Genomic DNA, 22,940 nt, shown 5'->3' with positions numbered 1-22,940 from the left:
TAGCACTCAGGATGACAGACGGGGTCCTTTTTAAACTTAGGGCCCGATGTAATGACACAGAGTTCAGTGGCCATGTAGGATGCCGGACTCGGGCGTATTTTTAAAGGGGCAATCACTTACAAGGCATGGTTTTGCCTTGGAAGTGATTGCCCCTTTAAAAAAAAAGTCAGAGTTTGGCCGCCATCGTACACGGCTGTCGAACTTGATGGTCATTACATCCAGCCCTTAAACTGCTACTTCTCAGTAGTATGATGCCTTGTGGTGGTTGGGTTGTGGTGGCCCGGGGGATGCCATGCTCTGGACTTGAACCTTAGGATTATTGAGGAGTCACCTGATGAGGTCACCTGGACGTGGTACTGTAGTTGGTCCCATATTTTTTGTCCATAAATAATGCTATGGCAGCCCCTCTTATTATATTTAGGATTTGGATGTGCAGGCCAGCACCCCCCCTCCCCCATTAAGGGGGCAGTAGGTGCCGTGCATGCAGGTTCCTGGGTCAAGGGAAGGGAGCGCTGCACACAAGTCTGATTGTGCTGCAACACAAAAAAAACTGGGTCGCTGCTGCTTTCTGTGCATGCACGGCACCATTTTTCAGGGATGAAAGGGACCCCCACAATAAAACAGACTCCCTTAATTTTAGAATGTACCTGCTCAGAGGTGGCTGAAATAAATTATTATTATAGTATTTGTACTAGTAATCAGACCTGAATCAGAAATGCTGGAAGGCCCGAGGTCAGGACTGACGTTCTCTTACATTCTGCATTCTTACAAGTTAGACGAGAGATCGGTCTCAGGTGACACCATCCGGGAGCTGCACCTCTCCTCCTGGCTCACAGCCGTGCTCTGCAATAACTGACACCAAACACCTGCGCTCCGTCCTGCTGTCACTGTGTTTGGAGCGCCATGACTAAGCTAGCGGATTAGAAATACTCTCAGGACCTGAGTCACACCTAGTGCCACCCCAAACATCGCTGTCTGGGACTCACTGGCAGTTGGTGTGGCTCCCTTATTTGAATATTGGGCTGCGCTACAACTGCCACTGACAAGGAAGTCCAGCAAACAGAGCATTTTGTACCTAATGGAATGGGTCATGTTGAAGGGTATGTGACAGTTGCGGCGCAGGGGTAAAATCAGTGGGTGTTACCGACGTTCCATTTGCAGATGCACATATAGCCGCAATAGCTGTACGGAATCTGTCTTTAGCAAAAGGCAGTTAGGGGTAGATGTACTAAGTCTCAGAGAGTGATAAAGTGAAGAGATATAAAGTACCAGCCAATCAGCTCCATGTTACCGGCTGTGTTGTCATGTTACAGGCTGTGTTTGAAAAATGATACTTAGTAGCTGATTGGTTGGCACTTTATCTCTCTCCGCTTTATTACTTTCCAATGTTTAGCATATTTGCCCCTCAATCCGGCCTCCACGGCTACCCGCAACTACGTCCGCTCTGTGTGCGCCCCAGGATCAGCCCCTCTGCCTGTACCATAGTGTCACAATGGTGGTAACAGACTGATAAGAAGTGGTGCAGAAGACTCCTGTCAGCAGGCAGCTAGCGGCTGCGGCACTAAAGGGGAGGTCAGTATACGGATGTGCAATCCATGTCCGTAAAATAAGAAACCACAGGTCAGTAGCCTGCTTCCTTTACTGTCCTCAATATGATCACTAGGGCACAGACCAGAAAAAGATGTTCATAGATAATTTAGTTCTTTAATTAATAAGCCATTCAATTCTGTGGCCTTCCTGGGGAACCGCCAGCACTTAGTGTACCTGTAATTTATCCTTTATATCTTAGTGATATCACTGCTTCCTAGTGAATTCATACAATGTAGTCCCGTACATATCGGTTGAGCCTACGTGATTGGCTACCTCCAGTGATCCCGTACCATGCACAACACAGGGTCAGATATCTTCCAATTGTTTCTCATATCTCTCTGCAGAATTCTGAATTATTACATTAATATGGCATCTAGTTCTCCTTTCAACTACAAGCAATTCACGTTGGTGCCCGAAAGATGGAATCAGCAATTTTCCCTTATCATGAGCACCAAGCACCATAATACTAATATCTAAAACACTATATTAGTTGAAAAGTGGTAAATACAAGTGAAAAGGAACAGGATCTTACTTACATTTTAGAATCCAATTTAAGTAGAAATCCCAGGCGATCATATTCTGAAAAAGAAAAGAAGGAATTAATATCTCCTGTGACAGATTTATCCTTATAGCCTAATAAGCAGGTGGCCCTATCAGGATTTATGCCATATGGTGTGACCGGGTAGCACTTGATATGCCGGCTGTCGGGATCCCAGCGCTCCGCATACCAGCGCCGGAATCCCAACAACTATTTTCCCTCTTGGGGTGTCCATGAAACCCCTGGAGGGAGAATAAACAGCGTGCGTAGCACGCCACCGTGCCCACAGCATGGCAAGTGCAGCAAGTCCGCAAGGGGCTCTTTTGCGCTCGCCCGCTGCCGGTATGCCGGCGGTTGGGATCCCGGCGCCAGCATACCGTAGTACACCCAATTGTGACCATGGGGGTTATTCCGAGTTGTTCGCTCGCAAGCTGCTTTTATCAGCTTTGCACAGGCTTAGCCGCCGCCTACTGGGAGTGAATCTTAGCTTATCAAAATTGCGAACGAAAGATTAGCAGAATTGCGAATAGACACTTCTTAGCAGTTTCTGAGTAGCTCCAGACTTACTCGGCATCTGCGATCAGTTCAGTCAGTTTCGTTCCTGGTTTGACGTCACAAACACACCCAGCGTTCGCCCAGACACTCCTCCGTTTCTCCAGCCACTCCCGCGTTTTTCCCAGAAACGGTAGCGTTTTTTCACACACACCCATAAAACGGCCAGTTTCCGCCCAGAAACACCCACTTCCTGTCAATCACATTACGATCACCAGAACGAAGAAAAATCCTCGTAATGCCGTGAGTAAAATACCTAACTGCATAGCAAATTTACTTGGCGCAGTCGCACTGTGGACATTGCGCATGCGCATTAGCGACTAATCGCTCCGTTGCGGAAAAAAAATAACGAGCGAACAACTCGGAATGACCCCCCATATCATGCACCTCACCACTCAGACAGATAAGGGGGGCTGGGGAAGAACGGCACTCTAACTGATCCTACATATACCAGATTAGGGTCTGCACAGAAGAAAATATACTAAAACTTAACTTTTAATATTACAGTAAAAGTGAGTTTTGAATACTCTCACATATTTTAAAAGACGAAATATAGACATAACATGAAACAAAAAACATGTAATAAAGGATTCACAGGTTCAAATATTTTATGCTCTATGAGATGCGTGACAGCGTTCTGTATGCACCAGTAAATGAATGTTGTTGAGAGAAAGAAGCAGACATGGCTTGTAGAGGGGTGTTTTCCAGATTCTGCAGCCCAGTATTTGCTTGTGCATTGGAGACGGGGTGAGAGATCTGTACTCGCACCAGCCAATGGAGATAAAGTGAGGTCACCTGGGTCTTAGCGTGTGAATTTCGTTTCTGCTGTCGGCTGATGGTAATAAGCCAGCGCAGCCGATGAGAGAACTACTGCACAGCAAAACCCCTGCGATAGAAATAAGGATGCAGATGCGTTGTCTTGCCAGCAAAAAATTGTTATAATTATTCAGTACAATTGGATAATTAAATCCAACTCCATTTAAGTAGCAGCAACCCTGGTACACACGTCCTGCTGATACAATTGTAGCTCAATTCATATAAAGTGTAAGTTTTACGGCAGAATATTTTCTCTCAGGAAGCACTCTCAACATTTATTGTATTTATAGATATAGAAATTCCTCTTATTGTATGTTTATAATAAAAACAAATATGGGATATGGACCGCGACATCATTTAAGCTAACACACGGGCTGTGCGGTTGGCACACCCATAGCTTTAGAGACCTCACCACTCATAGCATTGGTGTAGTCAGACTAGAGCCATTACCTACACACAGATGCATTATACCATAATGTCTAATCATATGATCAGGGCCATCTTACCAGCAAAGAAGGCCCTGGGCAAAACAATGCACTGGGGACCCTACATATCCATGCAGAGTAATAATAAATATATAAAATCTTAAGTTACCCCTCTCATGCGGTCTCACGCCGTTTCTCCACATCCTTCCATATAGTGAATGGCTGTTAGCGCGCAGATTGCCGGATAGCTCCAACCATCCACCAATCAGCCAGCTGACAGCCAATCGCTGTCTGGCTGCAGGCAGGTAGAGAATGCTGCACTCTGATTGGTGAATAGCTCCAGCCACCTACGAATCAGTATGCTGACAGCCATTCGGAGCTTGGCTGCAGGCTGTGATTGGGCGTAATCCACAATCAGACTGGCCAGGCATCATTTTCTACCTGCCTCCTATGAAGCTCTGGAGGCACCAGTCCAGAAGGCAGATGACCTCTGATCCATCCCACCCATGCTGAAAGGCCGCTAGGAACATGGGGCCATGGGCACTAGGTTTATGGTGAAACAGGCGGAGGACTTTGTACCACCTGATGCAGAGTTGGGTCATGCCAGTCACTTTAAAAGTCACACTCAGAAAGTGGGACGTTCAAATAATCTGTTGGGATCTGCGAACATGAAGAGAGAGATCTATAAAGTCAGTCTGCTTATTAGTTATGTGTTTCTGGGAAAAATGGCTTCACTAATATTTACACAAAGATAATAATACCCATCATTCATATAATGTACATTCACAGGCGGATTAAGAATAGGCATATATTACAGAGGTTGCCCAAACTTCCAGGACCCCATGTCCTGAGACACTGGTAGGATCATAAGAAAGATATACGTTGAGAGAAGCTACAAAAGCACCAACGTAACCAGCAATACCGTGAGAAGCGGATTCCAAATAAAATGTCTGTTATTCAGGTCCTCAGATCGACATTTACAAATCTAATAACTTGGTTGTACAAGATTAATGTTTAAATATACCGCGGTGGGAAGTAATAAATGTCTGATGTATGTTTAGTTAGTATAGAGTGAAAAGTTATTCTATGTTCTCAGAGGTCATGTACAGTATGAAGAACCAAAATTCTCATAATATACAGAGAACTGAAATATATACACCAGAGAAAATATCTGAGATCTATAGATAAAGTCATGGAATACCGATGAGCGAGTACAGTGCTAGAACATGGTTCTATGGTTCCACCAACCCTGGATGGCGATTAATCTTCAATGTCTCCTTCTGCATCATCATTCTCTATTTATTCTGTAAGTGTTCGCAAATGTGAATTTATAATCTGTGGTAGTGGTTCCCAATCCTATTTGGATCATGGCGTCATAGAGTGTTTTTCCCAGCACCCCTAGGCCAAAAGTGTCGTATTGAGAAATTCAGAAAGAAATAGGGACATGATTCACTTCTGTTTGTTCATATTTTATGATTGGAAGCCACAAACACTGGCTTTGCCTATTACATTGATCATAAATAATTTGAATTGATTCTGGACCACCAACCCAGGGCACCACTACAAGTGCCCCGCGGCACCTCAAACAGCACCAAGTTTGGGAACCACTGAGCTATGGACAAAGCCTGGACAACAACAGTCAATTCATTCTACTGTATCATAAAGTTGGGGTAGGATGGCTAGATGAGGAACACTGAAGTCCAAATTCTGCTGCCAAAATGTACAAAAATTCTTCTGCCATATGAGGCAAATCTTGTGAAAATTTTTGCCAAGCTCTACTTAGGGAGGTATCCAATTAGCCACAATATTTTCTCATGGCTAATGGATTCTCCTAGAGCTATCCAATTAGCCCTAAAAAGCTTTGTTTCACCTGCCATAAGCCACGAGAAAATATTGTGGCTAATTGGATACCGCCCTAAGTATTTAATGCTTAATTATGTTGCTAAATACACCTTTACAGAGTGATCTCATTTCCAGATCCATTTATTGCATTAATTTTAATACAAATTAAATGTATTCCTGCTTTAGTGTGACAAGAGCCTCAATTCTTTACTCTGTAGTGCTGGAAGACCATACTTGCCTACTGTCCCAAAATGTCTGGGGGACTCCCAAATTTTGGAATCCATTTACTTCACCAGTGAAGTGGACCGGGGTGTAATGACACAATTTACAGCAAATTGTGCTACAGTCATGCAGCCCCCCGCTCCATAAAGCTGCAAATCTCTGCATAATGGATCATGGGGACACAAATCTTACCACTCTCCGTTTGAGTTCCAGCTGCCCCCATTCCCCTCCTCACATCAGCTATGTCCTCACTAACACATCTCTCATCTCCTGATGTGCTCTGTGCTGCTGGGAGACCCTGCTCCTTGCACTATCCTGTATATCTCTCAGTCAGTGGCTTCATGCTGCCTCCATTCCCCTCCTCACCTCATGTCACTGTCCGTCACATGCAGCCGTGTCCTCACTAACACATCACTCAGCTCCCGATATACTCTGTGCTGTGGGGGACCCTGCTCCTACCGTTATATAACTCTCAGTCTGTAGCTTCCTGCGGCCCACATTCCCTACCTCATATGTCACATGCAGCGCTGTCCTCACTAACACATCATTCATTTCCTGATATACGCTGTGCTGCTGGGGAACCCTGCTTCTTCTACTATATAACTCAGCAGATTCCTGATCAGTACTTCCATGCCCGAGTAAGGGAGAAATCTTATCTGCAGGTGGAAATTCCATTCCTGCTCTGATGGAACCCCCAGTGAAATTGTTCAGCTGGACTGGAGATGGCTTCATACAAAGGGGGGAATTCAAATGTATGAAAAGTCGGTTGGGTGTTTTTTTTTCCTGTCTATTAGATAGGGAAAAAAAGACACCCAACTGACTTTTCAAACATTTGAATTCCCCCCCAAAGAGTTCATTTGTGGAAAATCAACATTAATCAGGCACCCGACCTGGGCACGTGCTATAACTGGATGATGTCTGCGTCTGACTGCTAGCACATGGCAACAGCCGGCTCAATCAGTGCTCCACCGCCTGGAACTGCCCCGCGGCACTCAGGTTAAGTGGTAGTAACAACTGGTTTCTACCTGACAAAGGTTTATACTGTGACTGCCCACGTGTCAACAAGGAGACTGCAATAGTTCACTTATGTTATTGACAGTAGGGAAAGGATGCAGATAATTACAGAGTAGTCGCAAATCCAAAGGAAACACAAGCACAGACAAAGTACAGTAAAGTGCAGGTTTCTCCTGGACCACACATACAGCTGTGACGGGAACACTTTTATAGCTTTTCACTCTGGCACCGACGGGTCCATCTGATCCTGGCTTCTGACACACAAGCGGAATAGAGTTCAGTCATTTGTAATGTTTGTTTTTTATTTCTCAAGTGAATTTAGTCTATGTTATGGACAAAGCCAAGTTAGACAACACTGTGAATACCAGACAACAGGCAGACAAGATAACAGAAGCTTCTTGGATTAATTGCATTATAAATATGTTGGATGAAAGGTAACAAGGCTGTCGGAACAGTGTGGTTCTCTTTGGCCAGCTTCACAGCTGTGATATTTCCAAGACCATAGGAACAAGAGAGCAGGTGCACCATACAAGCATTATATCGTAGGTTCTTGGCATACATTGGCCAATATATGAGCCTGCCTCCCCCCAATATTTCCAAGGCTCCAAGGTTGTGGAAGCAAATGGTGTCCATATGACAGTTTCTGTGCATCTTCTGCTAGTGATCCCAGCGACCTTCAGTAATTATCGACTTAAGGGCCAATCTCTCTTGATGGGCACCTGCAGATCCCAAGCACCAGGCACACTAGGACATAAATGACAGCACAAACATTAATGATCAGCAGACTTCCCAGAATTTGGCGCACATACCCATGCTCCACAATCGGATCAGTGAGCAATTAGCTACATACATGAACTGCCCTATTCTAGTGATCTAGTTGTGAACGAGAGATAGAACTGGATCATAATGAAGGCTTGTTTGCTTACAAACCAGTTACAGGATGGCCTCACATGTTCATCACAATTCTGTACTATATTGTATATATCATTTATTGCAACAATTCTGTACTAACAGTTATTTATATAGCGCACACAAAGGCGTATATATAACAGATGCAAGTTATGCAGTGCTCACAGCCCGCTGGATCCAGTATACTTACCTTTTGCTGGCAAGCGGTACCTCCTCCTCCACTACGCCATCTTCCCAGTGACAGAGAGCCTTTGTTCTATTGTGCACATAAGCCATCCTCCCAAATATCACTGGGAAGCTGGTGGCGCTGTAGGGGTGAAAAGACTTGTTTGACGACACAAGGTGAGATAAGGGGCTGGGGGGAGGACTGCTACTCAGAGGAGGGGGGGACGCAGCACACGGGTCACGTCAGGCGTTAATATGCTCCTGAACATATTCTGCAGCGTTTGTAGACAATATTTAATCATTCACATCAGTCCCTATTATTTATTTGTTTAGATGGACCAAGCTAACCAAGCTACCAGTGTATTTTTGGAACATGGGGAGGAAACTGGAGTACCCAGAGGATAGCCATGCAAGCACTTTGAGAACATGCAAACTCTGCACAGAAAGGGCCTAGGTGTGGATCGAACCCAGGACCACAGCGCTGAGAGGCAGCAAGTAACCACTGTGCCAGTGTGCTGCCCCGATCAGCAAAAAGCTACAAGACAAACCTTAGAAAGGGTTTTCTCTGGCAACCACTGGAAGTGACCATTCAGGGGCAGATGTATTAACCTGGAGAAGGCATAAGGAAGTGATAAACCAGTGATATGTGCAAGGTGATAAAGGCATCAGCCAATCAGCTCCAATATGTAAATTAACAGTTAGGATCTGATTGGCTGCTGCCTTTATCACCTTGCACATATCACTGGTTTATCACTTCCTTATGCCTTCTCCAGGTTAATACATCATTCCCACTACAAGGGTGAATTTCTAGTATAAAAGTTCAATTCCCCCCAAAAACGTATAAATAAATCTTAAAGAGGTAACACCCCCTCAGCGGTCGACTACACAGTTATCCAGGGTTACACGTGTCAGGGGATATTGCTAATCTATAAAGTCAAACATGCCAGTACCACAATTACTGCAGTTTACTTGCTGCAGGGTGGAAATGGGTCTGGCACCACAGATGCCTTTAATGTGCTAAAGGTTACGGAGTGACTCATAGGTGCGTCATTGTTATCTGAACTAACTCGATTAGTGCAAACTTGTTGGGAGGCCTCCGGCTTACAAGGCTGAAGAATGAATGGCACGGAATGGGGTGATTTTATATAGAACAAAGCAGGAAGTTTAGAATTGAAAACACATCCATGCTTTGGGAAAGAACCAGGGACAGGACACACATTATAAATCGAGACTTGGCTCACCCCGAGCAGTGCTAAATATAAATAACGCTCAAGTATCTCCTGCAATATCCATCTCCACCCAAAGTCTGGCAGACGGAACGGGTGATGATAAATTCTGGACATAAGTCAACCAAGAGGTTGTAAAAGATGGGAGAGGGGACCTCAATAGGAAACACAATGACACTGGGGAAATATCTTTGTATGAAGACACTAGTTGTGAATACATGACCAGGGTACAAAGCCCAAGAGATGGTACTGCGTGTCCACAGTGCTGCACACATGCGTTTCTCCAATGTTTGCAATGTAGAAGTCCTTAATATTATCTAGGGAATCACTGAGGTCCAGACCATTTGGTAGTGTAGTATAGCACTGATAACAGGGGTGCACAGTATGAAGATACCAGGAGATACAACCATTTATTCTTGCACCACAAGAAATACCCTCTAATACCCCTTTTCCACCAAACTTTTACCCCGGGTTAGTGCCAGGGCAACCCAGGTTGAGATTTGGTGCGATAGGGTCAGATAAACATTACCAGGGTGCCGTTACTGGGGAACCCGGCACCGACCCGGGTAATGGTGCGGTGTGAGCGGCGTGACCTGGGTCACGCTAAAAGTATACAGAGAATTGGATCACTGGCGCTTGGAGATGATATCAGGCAGGCCATAAACAGGTGCAGTCTGAAAGGGGTCTACCCGCCAATATGCTGGGTCCAGCCTGTGATGTGAACGGGGTCTGATCTGGCTGTGACACATTTGCACTGTGTTTGAAAACTTGGGTCATACCCGGCATTTTAGTGGGAAAGGCATATAAGAAATTAGAAAAGGTCCCTTTTAATGCACCTTACAAATATAGCTAGTGGGCTGATAACCAGCTTCCTGGAAGCAGGACCTTACTCCCCTTATTAGAACATGATTCCTCAACTCAAGTCATGTCTATAGGAGGAGTAGACAACCACACACTAGAGCCACCTCTCCTGCCTACCACACTTCTCTAAAGGCCTACTTCTACATTACCTAACTAAGCTTCTTGTAAATAGCCATCCCGAATAACCATGACTTAAGTACTTACAGCTGACGGGTTATGTCTTCACAATCACAGACAACCAACTACCCTGTACATCATCAAAAGAACCATTTTTTTTAGAACCATTTTTTTCCTGAAGATCTTTTAATACCAAGGGATGACGTGCTGCGGTGGCACATCTCCTCCACGTACGGCTGAGCACCTACTTGCCCTTTACGGTACTGTCCGCGACGCTGATAATCCTGCACACCTCTATGGAGTGCGAGGAAAAAGAGTCGGTGTGCTATTCCGGAGTGACGCATTGCCGGTATCACCCCCTAATTAAATCCACTCTGTGTTTGTGAATAAGGTGAGGACTCGGATATGTGATGGATTCTCCACCTGTCACTATCATCCATTAGGAATTATTTGCACTGCAGATTTAGTACTTTCAGAAAGACTTTGCTGTGTTTTACCTCTGGAAGTAACACTTGTCACAGACCAGACACAAAGCCACACTTTGGCCTCTTCACCCGTGAGATGCTGCCATTTAATTCCGAGGCTCTGACCACTCAGGAATTGAGGGACTGTGTAAGTCATGCACATACATATATTTATATTTAAACTATGATTTTCAATACCATCATTGATTTGACAAATAGAGCTTGTTTCCTCGGGCAGATAGTTATCTGACTTCATCCTCTGATCTGTGCTACAATCAAAGCAAGTGGCGTTCCCGATGATCAGACCCCGTCAGGAATACAGTGAGTGCAGTGTGTGCTGCATGTCAGTGCAACGCGTGTGACTATTAGCGGATACATGTTTGTCAGCAGCGGTTACTGTGACACAATGAGATGTAACTCAATATGTGTTTATTCATTTCTACACAATACTTTGCATTCTTTCAACTTTATGTATTAAAATGTGTATTATTTATGTTCCAAAATAGAAGCGTATACCCTCCGGCTATTGTAACCACTGCTTCTAGCCCTGTCATACTCAATGGCATTTTGCTGCCACTAACACACTTTGCACAATAAACATAAACCACCACAATTTTACCTGTATGTATCTTATCTAGAATTGTGGGAACTGAAACAAATGTGTCAAAACAGGAATAAAATTAGGTATAAAATATATATTTTTTAAAGAGTTTGTTTATAAATGAATTCAAATGTTTAATAGTATCTAAATAAATAAATAAATAAATAATAGTAATATATAAATAGGCCTACTCCTGCGGGGTATGGGTCGTTGAGTCGGCACACATTAGGTCGACATGCATTGGGTCGACCACTAAAGGTCGACATGCACTAGGTCGACAGGGTGTCTAAGTCAACAGTGTCGTTAGGTAGACATGTGCAAGGTCGAGAGGTCAAAAGGTCGACATGTTTTTTTCTGAAAACTTTTTTTGGTGTTGATTTCTTTGTAGAGTGACAGGGAACCCCAATTAGTGCACCACGTCCCCTCACATGGCAAGCGTAAGGTGCCCCGCTCCGCTACCGCTGCACTCGGCACAGGTCACCGTTCCCATTAGTAGTCCACGTGGATCGTAAAGTATGAAAAAGGTAAAAAAAAAAAAAAATCGTGATAAACTCATGTCGACCTTTTGACCTGTCGACCTTGCAAATGTTGACCCAACGAACCTGTCGACCTAGTGCATGTTGACCGTTAGTGGTCAACCCAATGCATGTCGACCTAACGACTGCAACCCCTCCTGCGGTTCCCAACGTGGTCCTCAAGGGTATGTGGTTCATTGGGTCGACTCTAATTAGGTCGACCAGTATTGGTCGACAGTGACTAGGTATTCACCTGAAATAGGTCAACACGATCATTTTGTCGACATGGAAATGGTCGCCATGGGAAAAGGTCGACATGAGTTGTTGTTTTTTTAAATTGGTGTTGTTTCGTAAAGTGACCGGGAACCCCAATTAATGCACTGTGTTCCCTCGCGCTACACTCGACACAGGTTACTATTCCCAGTCGTAGTCCACGTGGATCGTAAAGTATGAAAAGTTCAAAAAATAAAAATAATTGTGAAAAGCTCATGTCGACCTTTTCACGTGTTGACCTTTGCTATGTCGACATACTGACCATGTCGTCCTAAAGACCATGTCGACCAATAGTGGTCGACCTAAGTGTTGTCGACCTAAAGACCAGATACCTCCTCAAGGCACGCCAACGGTCCCGGTTTTAAGTATCTCCATGCTTGTCCACAGGTGACTCATACCCCTTCCACATCTCCAATGCCGGATCCCACCCGGGAACTGGAAACGGGTATTTTCCGGGTGGGCTCCAGCATTGGACCCGAACAGCAGGCTTCCCGACCCAGCAATATGCCGGGTTGGTTGCCATAGCAGTGGGGGGCGGAGCCGGCAGCTGGGGCGGCGCTGGGAGATGAGCTCATCTCCGTGGCACCTCTCTCTATGTAGTGAATGTGTCCTAGGTCGCATTGACCCGGCAACCCATTCACACTGCCACTGACTCAGTATTCACCAAAGTTCTTTTATGTTTAGTGGAAAAACAATGGGGTCATTCTGACCCAATCGCACACTGCAGTTTATCGCAGCAGTGCGATCGGGTCAGAACTGCACAAATGCGCCGGCGCCGCAGTGCGCCGGCACATGCCAGACGGACGAAGGCCGTTGGTACGCTACGATCGCCTCTGCCTGACTGACAGGCAGAGACGGTCGCTGGGCGGGTGGAACGGCGGCATTTGACCGCCGTTTTGTGGGCGCAGTCCGGCCAACGCAGGCGTGGCCGGACCGAATGGGGGGCGGGCCGCATCGGCTGCGTGACATCACATGCAGCCGCTGCGGGCGGGAGGAGAGGGGGGGGGGGGCGACACTGACATGCGGGGCGGGATAGCCCTGTGCTGGGCGTCCCTCCGCATGTCAGTGTGAATGATCGTAGCTGTGCTACATTTTGCACAGCTACGATCATCTCGGAATGACCCCCATTGTGTCTCTTTTTATTTGATTCTATTGTTTGTTAAAAAAAAAAAAATTAGGTTTTGAAACAATTTCAGAGAATCCAGAGATTAACCAGACTAGTAGCCTCCTTGGTTCAATAGTTTTGCGGAACTCAGACTCTTGATGCGACAGGAAACCATTTGTTTTTAGAGTTAAGAAAATGTCTCACTATTTCTGTTACGGAACATGACACCAATGTACTGGATTGAGATATAATAGGGCCCTGAAGACAGGGAGGGTGCCCTATACGGTGAATAAGGGGCAAGTAAAGTTGCAAGGCGGTGCCAGTTTATTTATAGTAAATGACGTCCTATTAGCAATTACGCTTAATTTAACGGATTAATCTGCAGCACAGACCGTGATATTTTACTGCATGTGCTAATGCTGAGACATGTAGCTGAATCATCACAGACCCATCAGTGCTTCAGATCGGAGACTGCCAGTTATATTATCTACCCGCTGATGATGCCATCTGGATTCGTGATAACATCAATCTTCCTCAGACTCTTGAACTGACATCTGTCTGTGCTTAGATGGCTGTGACAGAGAAGATAATCTACGCTGGACTGTACACTCATACACTTAAATGCAAACTGAACTAAATAAGTAACTTGATATAACTGAAGTGTTTTATAATTTTGCCTGTACAGCATTTATCTCATTTCATGGTAGAGTGGAGCTTTACATCACTATAGAATACAGAGAGGAGACCACGGCTGTTCAGAAGTCTGAGTGACTTACAGTCTCCTAGGTAACATAGATGCTCATTACTAGAGATGCTTGAACTGGACAGCAGTTCTGTAGTGTTTGATCAACTGATAGAGCTCAACAGATCCTATCATGTCTGAGCTGGTCCAACCACAAGCAAACCTTTTTCAGCGAATGCGCAACCGGTTCAATCACTTTGTAGCGGAAGTTGACACAATTTTAATGTTTTGTTTGGCAATTGGCTGGGCTTGAATACAAATGGCACACTTCACACACAGTTAATACTTTTGTGTATTAGTGAACACATGAATTTAGTGTTCCAAAATAACAAATATTTAAACAGTAAATTGAAAACATGAACTGCAACCCTGAGTACGGCAAATTATCTACTTATTGTTCAAATCGAGGTCTACAGACAATTGTACCACAATCAGGGACACTGAAAATGTGACATTGAAGCAGATTATCTGCAAGCGTCTCCGTCTCTCACTAGTAAAAAGGGGAGCGTTGCACCCATAATACCACAGTACGGATGCCGGATAAGAAAGTCTGATTGCAGAGCCAGTATGGTCAGCACCACTGTCAGCCATAATAGTCAGAATTGACAGAAAGAGGGCGTTTATGGGTGTCAACTGACCGGTTTCTGGGAGTGTTTGGAAAAACGCAGGCGTGTCCAAGCGTTTGCAGGGCGGGTGTCTGACGTCATTTCCGGGACCAAAAAGACTGAAGTGATCGCAGCGGCTGAGTAAGTCCAGAGCGACTCAGAAACTGCAAAAAAACTTTTGTGCCGTCGGCTGCAAAAGCGATCGCACACATGCAAAGCGAAAATACACTCCCCCATAGGCGGCGACTATCTGATCGCAGTGCTGCAAAAAGTTGCTAGCGAGCGATTAACTCAGAATGACCCCCTATGTACTGGGCGCCTGCTGAAAAGCCTCGCTTACATGCAATAATTAGGCGAGTCAGCAGCCTATAGAATGGTCTGGTTACAGCACTGCCAAGTACAGAGATTGCGGGAAGTGAGAGGGACGCTGCCATGGCTGTTGTGGGCTAAATATCAGGGAATATAAGTCATTCAATGAGCGATTCCATTACAGACAGACACGTCTACACTGCCCGTGCCTCTGATGTAAAAGCGCTTTCTGTTTTCACTAACTGAACTGACGGCACTGAACGATTTATTTCCCCAGAGAATTCTATGATCTAAACTGAACAGTCATATGTTCCTCATTGCTGTGCACTTACTAATGATACATGCCAGACGCAGCAGCCTCCCTCCATACACAGGGCACCTCACCAGCTAAACGGATCACTATGCAGGGACAATGTACTGGGATGTATTGTAGCGGCATGTTGACATGTGCAAACTGTGAATAGTGTGAATGTTGACAGTTAAATGTTGACACATGCAATTAAGAGTTGGGGTTAGGCAGAATTAGCGCTAGGGTGCAGTTAGGGTTTTAGGCTAAAATTGTACTATTGACAGTCAGCAAATATTGTCATTATATACGTACCACTATTCTGCAAGTCGTCATGTCATCCGTTGACATTCTGAATAAGTAGACATGCTGAATATCAAAGTTCTGAACGTGTCGACATTACGGACAACATTCTGCATGTCGTCATATCATACCCAACCCCCGTTAAGGGCCCCATACACTTATACGACATGACGGTCCGTCATGTCATATAAGATTTCGCCCAACCTCCCGGCAGCCTCCCCGTTGGCAGGATAGTATTAGATATATCGTATGCAGGTTTTTTTTTTGCATACGATGTATCTTTTACTGTCCTATCTATTTACTGCGGGATCCGACATATAACGAGTGCAGCACTCGTGATTTGTCGGATCTAGGGGGATCCGAGCCGATGCTCATGGGAACGCACATCGGATCGGCTTTTCAAGCACCCCGAAAATGCCCGATTTCACCCAATATATCGGCCCGAATTGGGCTGAAATCGGGCAAAATCGGTCTAGTGTATGGGGCCCTTTAGACTGCATCGCTCTTGCACATACATGAGAACCACAGCACAGAATACTGTCGGAAGTCTGGCAGATAGGGTTACACCTGGCTCACACATAAAAATAGCAGAACCACACGGTTTCTAGGAATGAGCCAGAAAGGGAAATCCAATCTCATGAGTAACATTTATTTGCTGGGGGGGATCTGAGAATTACCGAGTGGCTCTCTCAGGGTAACTGGGTAAGCACCAAAACTGCTGAAAGCAAACTATGTGATTCTATAATCTCTGTACGGTGTTTTCCTTGCTTAGTCTTCTATATAATTATCACAATAAAGATGATTTACAGATCAGACAGATTTATGGATTGATTTACAAAAGGATATTTCTCCTGCATGTTAAGACTGAAATAACATGAATATTTTGCTCAGTTTTAGGCCTTTTATATCCATCACTAATACCCCTCTCCTTCCCTTCTACTCCCAACTTCTACATCCTTCAGAAATGTCCGGTCACTGCTTTAGTTTTAGATTAGAGCTCTTTAAAGATATAGGGCCTGAATCAGAGACGGACGGAAATTAATGGCGCTCCTAAGCAGCTTTGAATTTCTGTTGGTTTTGAGGAGGAACATGCAAGTGATGTAACTGCATGTATCTGTGATCCTGGCACTGCGATCGACGTCACAAGTTGGGATCCAATATTGCAACCACCAGTAGTGATGTTCACACAGATGGCCAGCCTCCTAAGCCTCAGCTTACTCAGCTAACCAAAGAAAGGGGGGTCTGCGTGTCCAGGAAGTCTGAGTGGTTAGGGTTAGGCTGCGGGATGGGAGGGTTATTGTTAGGCTGTGGAAAAGGAGGGATAGGCTGCAGGATGGGATGGTTAGGCTGCGGGGGGGGGGGGGGTTAGGCTGCAGGGGGGCGGGTTAGGCTACTGGGGGGGAGGGTTAGTCTGCGGGAAAGGAGGGTTAGGTTTAGGCTGTGGGGAGGAAGGGTTAGGCTGCAGAAAGGGAGAGTTAGGGTTAGGCTGCAGGAAGGGGATCCGGTCTGAAGATCGACAGTGTGTAGGTCGACAATGTTTGGGTCGACCACTATTGGTCGACATATTTTCAAGGTCAACAGGGGTTCTAGGTCGACATGCTCTAGGTCGACAGGTCAAATGGTCAACATGAGTTTTTCGCCCCTGCTGGGATTATGCCCGTCAGGATGCCAAGGCCGTTATTCTGACCACTGGCCTCCTAACTGCTGTTATCCCGTACCCAACCCATTTGTAGGTGTGCAAGGCTTTCCTACGTGAGAAGCCTCTTTCCTCCCCAATTCTGTATGTTTAACCGTAAAAAAGTTGATGAGTCCAAATTGCACATGCCTATGCATAATCGTATTTGCATACTTTAATTTTCTGAGTATGAGCAGTGGAAATATGCTGACATTCATTCCTGCATCCAAAAATAGAACAATCTCGCTGAACCAAACCCCTCATCCCCACCCCCCAAATATATTGAGAAAAAAATAGGATTTTAATACCTATCGGTAAATCCTTTTCTCTTAGTCCGTAGAGGATGCTGGGGACTCCAAAAGGACCATGGGGTATAGACGGGATCCGCAGGAGACATGGCACTTTAAGACTTTAAATGGGTGTGAACTGGCTCCTCCCTCTATGCCCCTCCTTCAGACCTCAGTTATAGGAACTGTGCCCAGAGGAGACGGACATTTCGAGGAAAAAGATTTTGTTAAACTAAGGGTGAGATACATACCAGCTCACACCACAACACACCGTACAACATGGCATTTAACTAAAACCAGTTAACAGCGTGAACCAAAGAGATCAGCAACAGGCTGACCTTTACCAAAATACAACCTTTGTGTAACATAAGCAATAACTATTAACAATTACTGCAGATAAGAGTCCGCACTGGGACGGGCGCCCAGCATCCTCTACGGACTAAGAGAAAAGGATTTACCGGTAGGTATTAAAATCCTATTTTCTCCTTCGTCCTAGAGGATGCTGGGGACTCCAAAAGGACCATGGGGTTTATACCAAAGCTCCAGACCGGGCGGGAGAGTGAGGATGACTCTGCAGCACCGATTGAGCAAACATGAGGTCCTCATCAGCCAGGGTAATCAAACTTGTAGAATTTTGCAAAAGTGTTTGAACCCGACCAAGTAGCTGCTCGGCAAAGCTGTAATGCCGAGACGCCTCGGGCAGCCGCCCAAGATGAGCCCACCTTCCTGGTGGAATGGGCTCTCACCGATTTCGGGAATGGCAATCCAGCCGTAGAATGAGCCTGCTGAATCGTATTACAGATCCAGCGTGCAATAGTCTGCTTAGAAGCAGGAGCGCCAACCTTGTTGGCCGCATACAGGACAAACAGCGCCTCTGTTTTCCTAACACGAGCCGTTCTGGCTACATAAATTTTCAAAGCTCTGACCACATCAAGAGACTTGGAATCCGCCAAGGATTCAGTAGCCACAGGCACCACAATAGGTTGGTTCATGTGAAACGACGAAACCACCTTAGGCAGAAATTGTTGACGAGTTCTCAATTCCGCCCTATCCACATGGAAAATCAGATAGGGGCTTTTGTGAGACAAAGCCGCCAATTCGGACACCTGCCTTGCGGACGCCAAGGCCAATAGCATGACTACTTTCCAAGTGAGAAATTTCAACTCAACCTTTTGTAAAGGTTCAAACCAATGTGACGTAAGAAACTGTAACACCACGTTAAGGTCCCACGGTGCCACTGGGGGCACAAATGGAGGTTGGATGTGGAGAACACCCTTCACAAAAGTCTGTACTTCTGGAAGTGAGGCCAATTCCCTTTGAAAGAAAATTGATAAGGCCGAAACCTGCACTTTAATGGAGCCTAACTTCAGGCCCGCATCCACACTTGCTTGCAAAAAGTGGAGAAAACGATCCAGCTGAAATTCTTCCAAAGGAGCCTTCTTGGATTCACACCAAGACACATATTTTCTCCAAATACGGTGATAATGCTTCGCCGTTGCCTCCTTTCTAGCTTTAAGTAGAGTGGGGATGACTTCCCCGGGAATACCCTTTCTAGCTAGGATTTGGCGTTCAACCGCCATGCTGTCAAACGCAACCGCGGTAAGTCCTGGAACACGCACGGCCCCTGCTGTAACAGGTCCTCTCTTAGAGGAAGAGGCCAGGGATCTCCTGTGAGTAATTCCTGAAGATCCGGATACCAGGCCCTCCGTGGCCAATCTGGAACAACGAGTATCGCCTGAAACCTTGTTCTTATGATCCTTATCACCTTTGGGATGAGTGGAAGTGGAGGGAACACATAGACCGACTGAAACACCCACGGAGTCACCAGTGCGTCCACTGCTATTGCTTGAGGGTCCCTCGACCTGGAACAATATGTCTGAAGCTTCTTGTTGAGGCGATACGCCATCATGTCTATTTGAGGAAGTCCCCAACGACTTGTCACTTCTGCAAAGACCTCTTGATGAAGACCCCACTCTCCTGGATGGAGATCGTGTCTGCTGAGGAAGTCTGCTTCCCAGTTGTCCACGCCTGGAATGAAGACCGCCGACAGAGCACTTTCATGTTTTTCCGCCCAGCGAAGAATCTTGGTGGCCTCCGCCATTGCCGCTCTGCTCTTTGTTCCACCCTGACGGTTTATGTGCGCCACGGCTGTAATGTTGTCCGACTGAATCAGGACGGGCAGATCGCGAAGAAGATGTTCCGCTTGCCGAAGGCCATTGTAGATGGCCCTTAACTCCAGCACGTTTATGTGCAGACAAGCTTCCTGGCTTGACCATTTTCCCTGGAAATTTTGTCCCTGTGTGACTGCTCCTAAACCTTGAAGACTCGCGTCCGTGGTCACCAGAACCCAATCCTGGATCCCGAACCTGCGACCCTCTAGAACAGGCATTCCCAACCACGGTCCTCAAGGCACACTAACAGTGCATGTTTTAGAGATATCCAGGCTTCAGCACAGGTGACTTAATTAGTAGCTCAGTTATTTTGATTTAACCATCTGTGCTGCAGCCTGGATATCACTAAAACCCGCACTGTTGGTGTGCCTTGAGGACCGTGGTTGGGAATGCCTGCTCTAGAAGGTGAGAACTTTTGAGCCACTACAGGAGAGAAACCCTGGCCCTGGGGGACAGGCTTATCTTCCGGTGCATGTGCAGATGGGACCCGGACCACTTGTCCAGCAGGTCCCACTGAAAAGTTCTTGCATGGAATCTGCCAAACGGAATGGCCTCATAGGCCGCTACCATTTTCCCAAGCACATTTCAACCCAATCAGCAGTCGGCGGTGCCGACGGAGTCACTCCCTCATTCTGTTCAGCCCCCACACGAGCCTCCTCCTGGGAAGAGCATTCAGCCTCAGACATGCCGACACACGCGTACCGACACCCCCAAACACACTGGGCTAAAGGGGACAGACCCACAGTAAGGCCTTTCAGAGAGACAGAGGGAGATTGCCAGCTCACACACAGCGCCCCACCGGTCTGAAGAATGAAACAATGCCCCAGACCTATCAGCGCTGTTATATATTAATAATAATAATAACCAACACCAATTTTAGTGCCCCCCCCCCCTCGTTTTTAGCACCCTGTTACTTGTGCCAGCAGTGAAGGGCCGGGAGCAGCGTCTCTGCAGCAAGCTGTGGAGAGAAAATGGCACTGGTTACAGCCAGAGGACGAAGCCCCGCCCCCTACATGGCGCGCTCCCGTCCCGCAATTTTTTTACACTGGCGGGGGTCCCCTGATAGTGCCTTCGCACTCCACATACATGCCAGTCACAAATTATGAGGTTTTTATTGCTGCCTAGGGCGCCCCCCCTGAGCCCTGCACCCATGCAGTGCCTGTGTGTGTGGGAGCAATGGCGCGTAGCGCGACCGCTGCGCGGTACCTCAGTAAGACTGAAGTCTTCTGCCACCTTCACTGAAGTCTCCTTTGCTTCGGTTACTCACCTACTTCTGGCTCCGGGAACTAGCAGCTAGGTGATCCAAGTGATCAGACCCTCTGGAGCTAATGGTGTCCAGTAACCTAAGAAGCAGAGCTTTTCAACTCACAGAAGTAGGTCTGCTTCTCTCCCCTCAGTCCCACGAAGCAGGGAGCCTGTTGCCAGCAGTGCTCCCTGAAAATAAAAAACCTAACAAAAGTCTTTTTAAAGAAACTCTGTAGAGCTCCCCTAGTGTGTGACCAGTCTCCTCTGGCCACAGAATCTGAGGTCTGGAGGAGGGGCATAGAGGGAGGAGCCAGTTCACACCCATTTAAAGTCTTAAAGTGCCCATGTCTCCTGCGGATCCGGTCTATACCCCATGGTCCTTTTGGAGTCCCCAGCATCCTCTAGGACGAAGGAGAAAAAATTAATTCATATAATACTGTCGGTTGCTGAGTCACCACATGCAGGTAGTACAACACGTATGCACACAAGGCATGGAGTCGCCCAGGGTCTGAAACCGCGCATGAAGGAAGAAGCACCATCCTCCACAGGAAAGTCACTCAACCAACATCTGGTGGTTGGCGGTGAAAATTGCTGCCTCAGGCATAGTTACGTGGATTTATTATTTTATATATATATATATATATATATTTATAAAACACACAAATAATATGTATGTACTGTAGGGAATACTTCAGTCATTCACATCCATTCGTGCCCCTGTGGAACTTACAATCTATATTCCCTTACACATGGGCACACACGCACACAGGGCCCAATTCATGTTTGTACACTAATGCATTATTAATTGCGATTGTCTTGGCTATGGAATTGCTAATGTTAGCTAGTGAAGCTGCCACCTAGAAATGTGCAAAAACAAGAAACATCGGAGCTAAGGGTCTCTGGCTACGCAGACTGGACACAGCAGTAGCGACTCAGGTGCCATGTTTTTGCACGTAAGAGCTTGCAGCCATCAGCATATAGGCGCCCTGAAGACAGCCATGACGCGTCTGCGTTTTCCCAACCACCCCCCATAAATTACCCATTATCACCTCAAAATGGCCACTTACTGTCACAATCACTTTTCCATGAAATTCTCATTACAGCGGAATCACAGCGGCACCTGCACGTATGTGCATTGCGGCACATGTGCAGCCTGAAGATAATCATCGTCGCGTGATAATTGGCCACTGCATACAAAATAAGAATTTACTCACCGGTAATTCTATTTCTCATAGTCCGTAGTGGATGCTGGAGACTCCGTAAGGACCATGGGGATTAGCGGCTCCGCAGGAGACTGGGCACAACTACAAAGAAAGCTTTTAGACTACTGGTGTGCACTGGCTCCTCCCTCTATGACCCTCCTCCAGACCTCAGTTAGGATACTGTGCCCGGAAGAGCTGACACAATTAGGAAGGATTTTGAATCCCGGGTAAGACTCATACCAGCCACACCAATCACACCGTATAACTCGTGATACTATACCCAGTTAACAGCATGATAACAACTGAGCCTCTCAACAATAACCCTTTAGTTAAGCAATAACTATGTACAAGTATTGCAGACAATCCGCACTTGGGATGGGCGCCCAGCATCCACTACGGACTACGAGAAATAGATTTACCGGTGAGTAAATTCTTATTTTCTCTAACGTCCTAAGTGGATGCTGCGGACTCCGTAAGGACCATGGGGATTATACCAAAGCTCCCAAACGGGCGGGAGAGTGCGGATGACTCTGCAGCACCGAATGAGAGAACTCAAGGTCCTCCTCAGCCAGGGTATCAAATTTGTAGAATTTAGCAAACGTGTTTGCCCCTGACCAAGTAGCAGCTCGGCAAAGTTGAAGAGCCGAGACCCCTCGGGCAGCCGCCCAAAAAGAGCCCACTTTCCTTGTGGAATGGGCTTTTACTGATTTAGGATGCGGCAGTCCAGCCGCAGAATGTGCAAGCTGAATCGTACTACAGATCCAGCGAGCAATAGTCTGCTTAGAAGCAGGTGCACCCAACTTGTTGGGCGCATACAGGATAAAAAGCGAGTCAGTTTTCCTGACTCCAGCTGTCCTGGAAACATAAATTTTTAGGGCCC

At 46.3% G+C, this 22,940-nt stretch overlaps 1 protein-coding gene across 9 annotated transcripts in view; it reads right to left on the bottom strand.

Moving 5' to 3' along the window:
- ST3GAL3 (ST3 beta-galactoside alpha-2,3-sialyltransferase 3) overlaps positions 1 to 22,940 on the bottom strand; it is an 810,547-nt gene that overhangs the window by 230,094 nt on the left and 557,513 nt on the right. For all 9 annotated transcript variants that reach the window (XM_063939361.1, XM_063939357.1, XM_063939363.1 and 6 more), the window contains one exon: positions 2,127 to 2,169. In XM_063939361.1, the coding sequence (XP_063795431.1) occupies positions 2,127 to 2,169 (43 nt within the window). The remainder of the gene's footprint in view (positions 1 to 2,126; positions 2,170 to 22,940) is intronic.

This window comes from Pseudophryne corroboree, chromosome 9, assembly GCF_028390025.1.
Source record: "Pseudophryne corroboree isolate aPseCor3 chromosome 9, aPseCor3.hap2, whole genome shotgun sequence".
Lineage (NCBI taxonomy): Eukaryota > Metazoa > Chordata > Amphibia > Anura > Myobatrachidae > Pseudophryne > Pseudophryne corroboree.
Note: the sequence above shows the minus strand (reverse complement) of the source record. Positions and strands in the feature narration are given on the sequence as shown.